General features: G+C 31.1%; 1 protein-coding gene across 1 annotated transcript in view; it reads right to left on the minus strand.

Moving 5' to 3' along the window:
• The window catches only part of LOC100211841 (periodic tryptophan protein 2 homolog), a 61465-nt gene that overhangs the window by 39710 nt on the left and 15289 nt on the right, over window positions 1–6466 (minus strand). The window contains exons 7-8 of the mRNA XM_065813529.1: window positions 4437–4545; window positions 4102–4132 (exon numbers count right to left, since the gene is read on the minus strand). Coding sequence (XP_065669601.1) covers window positions 4102–4132; window positions 4437–4545 — 140 coding nt within the window. The remainder of the gene's footprint in view (window positions 1–4101; window positions 4133–4436; window positions 4546–6466) is intronic.

A 6466-nucleotide genomic window follows, 5' to 3' on the forward strand; every position in this document is an offset into this window, starting at 1 on the left:
AAATTATATGAATCAGGAAAGCAAGATGAAGGAAGCGAATTCCAAAGAACTGATGTTCGAAGAAAAAAACTAGACAAATAAGCGTTTTTGGAGCACTTAGGAACAGTCACAGAAAAAGGATGACACTTAATTGAATGACAAGTAACACGAGAATGAATTTTAGTAGATGGCACATTATAGTATTTGTAGAAAAGAGAAAGAGAAGCAACATTACGACGATGTGATAATGGTTGGAGGTTGGCTGCAAGAGCAGGTCCAACTATGTTTACAATGCGTTTTTGCACCTTGTCTAAAAGAGAAAGGGCATCATTAGAAGATCCGCCCCAGATATGGCAACAGTATTCCATACAAGGCCGGATTTGAGATTTATAGAGATAGAGAATAGAATCCGAAGTAAGAAAGTGACAAGCTCGATAAAGAGATGCAACCTTAGCAGATGCTAATTTTGCAACTGATTTGATATATGGTTTCCAAGAAAGATTGGAAGTAAGAGTTAAGCCTAGAAGATGAAGAGTAGATGACTCATCGAGTACATTACCATTCATAAACATAGGAAGATCTAACTTATTGCGATAATGATTGGCTGAAAAGAATTGACTTTTATTTGTATGGAAGTTCACCAGCCACTGTGAGCCCCATGCTGTAGCAGAAGTGAGATCCTTTTCAAGCTCAAATGCCCCCTCCAAGCAATCAGAGAGTGTTGGTTTCTTATCACGACAAGAATAAATGGTAGTATCATCAGCAAACAATGCCACCTTAGATGTGAGAGTATCTGGAAGATAGTTAATGTAAATTAAAAAGAGTATAGAGCCTAGGATATAATCTTGAGGAACCCCTGAAGTTACAGAATAAGAAGAAGAGTGCTGTCCATTGAGGACAACTTTTATACTACAATTGGAAAGAAAGGATTCGATAATCTTAAAGATTTTGCCAGATACACCATAAAAATAAAGCTTATGAAAAAGACCAGCATGCCAAACTTTATCAAAAGCTTTTAAAATATCAAGAGCCTTAACCTCTTCACCTTTATCTAATGCATGATAAAAATATTGGTTATTACTGTTAACAAATCAGCTGTAGAAAGAGAAGATCAAAATCCTTATTGATGGTCAGAAAGTAAGTTATTAGATTCAAGATGAGAAATTAAGTGTTTGTTAATTAAAGATTCAAAAACCTTGCTTATGATAGGAAGAAGACTTATGGGACGGTAGTTAGACGAATCAGATCGCTCTCCAGAATTTTTGAAGATAGGGATAACAGATGCTGCTTTCCAGCAGGCTGGAAAACAAGACTCTGATAAGCATTTGTTGAATAGTTTTGAGAGTATAGACGACAGCTCCGGAGAACACTTCTGCAAGACAATAACAGGTATGTTGTCCAGGCCACAAGCTGTAGAAGAGTCTAGGCAGGAAATCACTTTAGATACAGATGCTGGAGTGATATGAATGTCAAGCAATGGATCAACCTTTTTGTTGGCAATATCAGGTAGAACGCAACTAGTGGAATCAAGAGATGATATTGATGAAAAGTTTTTAGCAAACAATTTGGCTTTGTCTTTAGATGAGGTGATAAAGTCTGAACCATACAAGAGAGGTGGAATTATAGATTTGCCCTTATTATTGATATTATTAAAGATTCTCCAGAAGTCACAAGAACCTAATTTTTGAGAGGAGATACGAGATTTCATGACCTGAGAATAGCGGGTTTTGGCGTTAGACAAAACCTTTTTACAATTATTTCTAGCAGTAATAAACAGACGTCTGTTTTCTGGAGAATTGTTTTGCTGATAAATATGGAAGTAACGGTTTCGATTGGTAATCGCAGCAGCACAGTGTGAGGAAAACCATGGAGGAGAGTGAGGCTTGACCTGGAATTGTCGAGAGGGAATAAAAGATTCCATGCCAGCCTGAATCCACGAAGTTATTTAAGAAGCACATTTGTCGACAGGAAGACAAAAGATTTCTACCCAAGGGCCATCACGGAAAGAATCCAAGTCAGCTTTACTGTAGTTGTAAGAGGTTCGATAATAGGGGGATTCAGGTGATGAAGAAGAATGAGATATTAGTTTTAGAGAGATCAAACTGTGATCAGAGGAACCTAAGGGTGAATGTGGAGAAACTGAGCATTGACTAGGATCAGAAACAAGACATAAGTCCAGTAGAGAAGGTAGATGATTCGGGTTGTCAGAAAAGCGAGTTGGAAAGTTGACTATTTGAGTTAGGGATTGAGAAAGGCAAAAGTTGTGGGCTTTAATGCCTGCAGAGTCACTGACACTAGAGCCAAGCCATTCAGAGTGGTGAGCATTAAAGTCACTGACAACAACTATATTAGCTGATGGATAAAGAGAGAGGGCTTGGTCAATATGATCAGAAATAACGTCAAAAAGAGTGCAGTCTTGATATGAAGGAGAGCGATATAGAACAATAAGGAAGGAAATAGAGTGAAGTGGTGCTAAACGAAAGCACATAAAAGAATAGTCTGTGGATTCAAACCTAGTTTCACAACAAATGGGTGAATTCTTACGAATGTAAATGCCGAGGCCAAGCATGTGACTATTGGAGTCTTTATGATGATGGTTTTAAATAAAAATGAGTTGCCTAAATTTTATATGCAAAAAACAACAATTTTTAACTAAAAATTGAAAAGGTTGTTTTTATGACATTTGGTTTGCAATATATTTTTTTTTTAAATGTTTCAGTAGAAAAAATAATGAATTTTGAAATCACTATAAAACTTTTTGAGACCCAGGTTGATATACTTTTGAAAAAAAATATTCAGTGATATATGGGAGCCAGTGTGTAAGCATAGGTCATGGAGGGTGACCTTTTTTAAAAATTAAAAAAAACCAATGATTTTTCAGCTACTTTCAAATCAAAGTTCATCTGTTTTTTATATTGGAAACTGGAGATACCAAAATTTTACCAAAATGTCACATCCCTAATATATATATATACACACACACACACACACACACACACACACACACACACACACACACACACACACACACACACACACACACACACACACACACACAGATATATATATATATATATATATATATATATATATATATATATATATATATATATATATATATATATATATATATATATATATATATATATATATACATATATATACATATATGTTACATGTGGTCATGAACCTGCTCAAACTCTAAGCTTGAGCTTCTGTCCAATCATTGTTGTTGAGCTTATGTCTCATCGTTGTATGGTTGTATGCTTCTTCTCTACAGATACCACGATCACTATTATCATTTGTTCCATTAATTAAAACTCTTGTGCAACTTATCATTCAGCTAATTTGCATCATTTTCATGTTTTCATTTTATGTACAAAAAGCATTTAGGCATCTAGAACAAATTTCCTTAAACCAGCGACTTATTCAGGCCAACTTTGATACTGGTATATAGGTGTGGGCCCCCAAATTCCTGACAAAACTCAATTTAAAACAATTTTATATTAGCACCAAGTTTGTCACAAAAAATTACAATAAAACAATTCTTTATTACTTATTGTCTCGCTGTTTTGTGAGAAAATTTGTTATGATAATTACAAAATTGTTATTAATGTCATTTAGAAAAAGCAACATTAAAAAACAATTTTTAAAACAATTAAAACATTATAATGCGATTAAACTCTATAAGCTTTATACTTTTTTATTTCAAATAACAGTAAAATTGCATTAAAAATGTTTTAAATAAAATAAAAGTTTTTTAAAACATAATAACAATCACACCTAAAAAAAACTTTATAAAATAAAACTGTTGGAATAAAAACAATTATTACACAGTATATTTGGGCATAGCCCACCTAAATTCAAAAAAAGTAAATGTGTTTATGCATGTGTGTGTATATATACATTCACATATAAATATATGTGTGTAAATTGTGTTGGTATTTCCTATAAAAAGAGTGCTCAATGATTTATATATATATATATATATATATATATATATATATATATATATATATATATATATATATATATATATATATATATATATATATATATATATATATATATATATATATATATACTTATATTTAAATAAACATAACAGTGTTATAAACATACTTAGATTTAAGTGTCCATTTAGCATAGTCTTCTAAATAGAATAAAAAATGTTATTAGAAAAACTTAACAGTAATAAATATAAAATATATAAAGCATTTTATCTTAAGAATAATTAACAAATTATGAATCAATTAACAATTATTGATTATTATTAACAATCATTACTACCAATTAAAATTAGCTAACAATGTTTTAAAGTAAATATTTTAAAGTTTCATAAGTATAACATAATCCAATCCAATAGGCAAAGAATAATACTTTACTTTTTGGTAATAACCTTAAAATTAAATAAGTATTCACATAACTTCATAAATATTAAAAAAAAAAACTTTTACCTGATAAATCATCTTCTTTTTTTCGCTTACTTTGTTCCTCTTCAAAACTTTCTAACTGTTCATAACATTGCCACACAAATACTGCACCATCTCGACTTACTGAATAACACTGATTAAAGTTAAGAAACTTTGTGAAGCTTTTAATAATTTTCTGAAATATTTTTTACTTATATATTCACTTTTCCCATATATGATTAACATATGAAATATATACATACATTACACACATTACATATATTACATACATTACATATATTACATTGGGGCGTCCTGTTTCTGCATTTTTTTTTTGAATTTTGAGTTTAACTTTTTATGAGGTGCATAATGATTAAAAAGTAATTATTGTAAAATTTTGGGACAATCAAACACTGTTTAGGGGTAGCACAGTTACTTAATTTGAGCAAATTGTAGTTTTTTGGCTTTTTTTTAACATTTCACAGTCAGTTTTTCAAAATTCATTCAAGAAATTTTAGTATGTTATTTTTCATTAAGTAAAGTATTACAGGTGAAAAAACTGGTCTGAAAGAAAAATATTTAGGGGTATATTACATTAGGGCGTCCTGTTTCTGCATTTTTTTTTGAATTTTGAGTTCAACTTTTTATGAGGTGCATAATGATTAAAAAGTAATTATTGTAAAATTTTGGGACAACCAAACACTGTTTAGGGGTAGCACAGTTACTTAATTTGAGAAAATTGTAGTTTTTTGGCTTTTTTTTAACATTTCAGTCAGTTTTTCAAAATTCATTCAAGAAATTTTAGTATGTTATTTTTCATTAAGTAAAGTATTACAGGTGAAAAAACTGGTCTGAAAGAAAAATATTTAGGGGTTGCACAGGACAGAAACAATCTTACTGATGTACAAAATTACTAATGTACAAAATGTACAAAACAATGGTAAAAAGAATGATATATTAGGCTCTTCTTTTTTCCAATGAGAGACACCTGTTTGCTATGATTCTCAACAATATGAAGTAATATTGCAAGTGCTTTAGATCTTTGACTTTGTTTTAAGTCGTAGATCAGCTTGACTCCTTGTTCAGCGCAGTATTAACCACTTCTAAAAACTTGATTACAGTCTTTCATCTTTGTCCAATGCTCAACAGGTAGTTAAAACCAATCCACTTGATTAGGTTTCATTTTGAGTAAACCAAACAGTAGCCAGGAATCTGGCCTGATCAGCAACACAAAATCAAGAAGTTTATTTAGTTCAATTTGTGGAAATATTGGTTTTCCGAGCCAATATTTCCACAAATATTGGCAGAAAAAAAAAAATTAAAGAAGCGAACAAATCAATTTCCATTGATTTGTTCACTTCTTTTGATGTTAAACAATTTTAAAGCTGCGGCAAAATGTTAGATTGCAGGAATAGATTCATCAAACAAGATGAAGAAAACTAACTGTTGAGTTAAATACCAAAGATGCTGTAACATGACTGAAAAGTAGCATCCGCTGCTGTACTGTCAAATTCGTGATACCACTACATGTCAGTGATGTACTGGCGATCAACATTTGGTGCAATGATGGAAATTTGACTTTGCAAAATAGCCTTTACTAGGAACAGTGCAATAAAATCGGGGCATGTGATAAGGCCAATATTGTATTCTTTTAGCCCCGGTTATGTAGATTTTATTTATATAACATGGCATTGTATTCTTTTTAATTAATGACAGAAGCAAACAAATTAAAAAAAAAAAAAAATTACGCTTAACCTTATAGCGTTGGTCCTGGTTGAGCTAATTAATTTGTTTGTCCAACATTACATACTTAAAGATATATAGCTCATTGTGCATGAATCTTGCTCGATGATAAGCACCAGGTTTCTTGAACCAAAAGTCTTTTCATCTTGTAATTCTCCGCCATGATAAACATTTACCAGTTCACTTGGAAATATATTTTTTTGTAGACAATTATTGGCCCATTTCAAGACAAGTTTTGCTTGACAATTGATTGGGTCATCACAAAAATTTATTCACAAATACATAATAACGATTAAACATTTTTTTATTAATTTTTTTTATTATTGCAAACT

The sequence above is a fragment of the Hydra vulgaris genome, chromosome 12 (assembly GCF_038396675.1).
Source record: "Hydra vulgaris chromosome 12, alternate assembly HydraT2T_AEP".
NCBI classification, from domain to species: Eukaryota; Metazoa; Cnidaria; class Hydrozoa; order Anthoathecata; family Hydridae; genus Hydra; species Hydra vulgaris.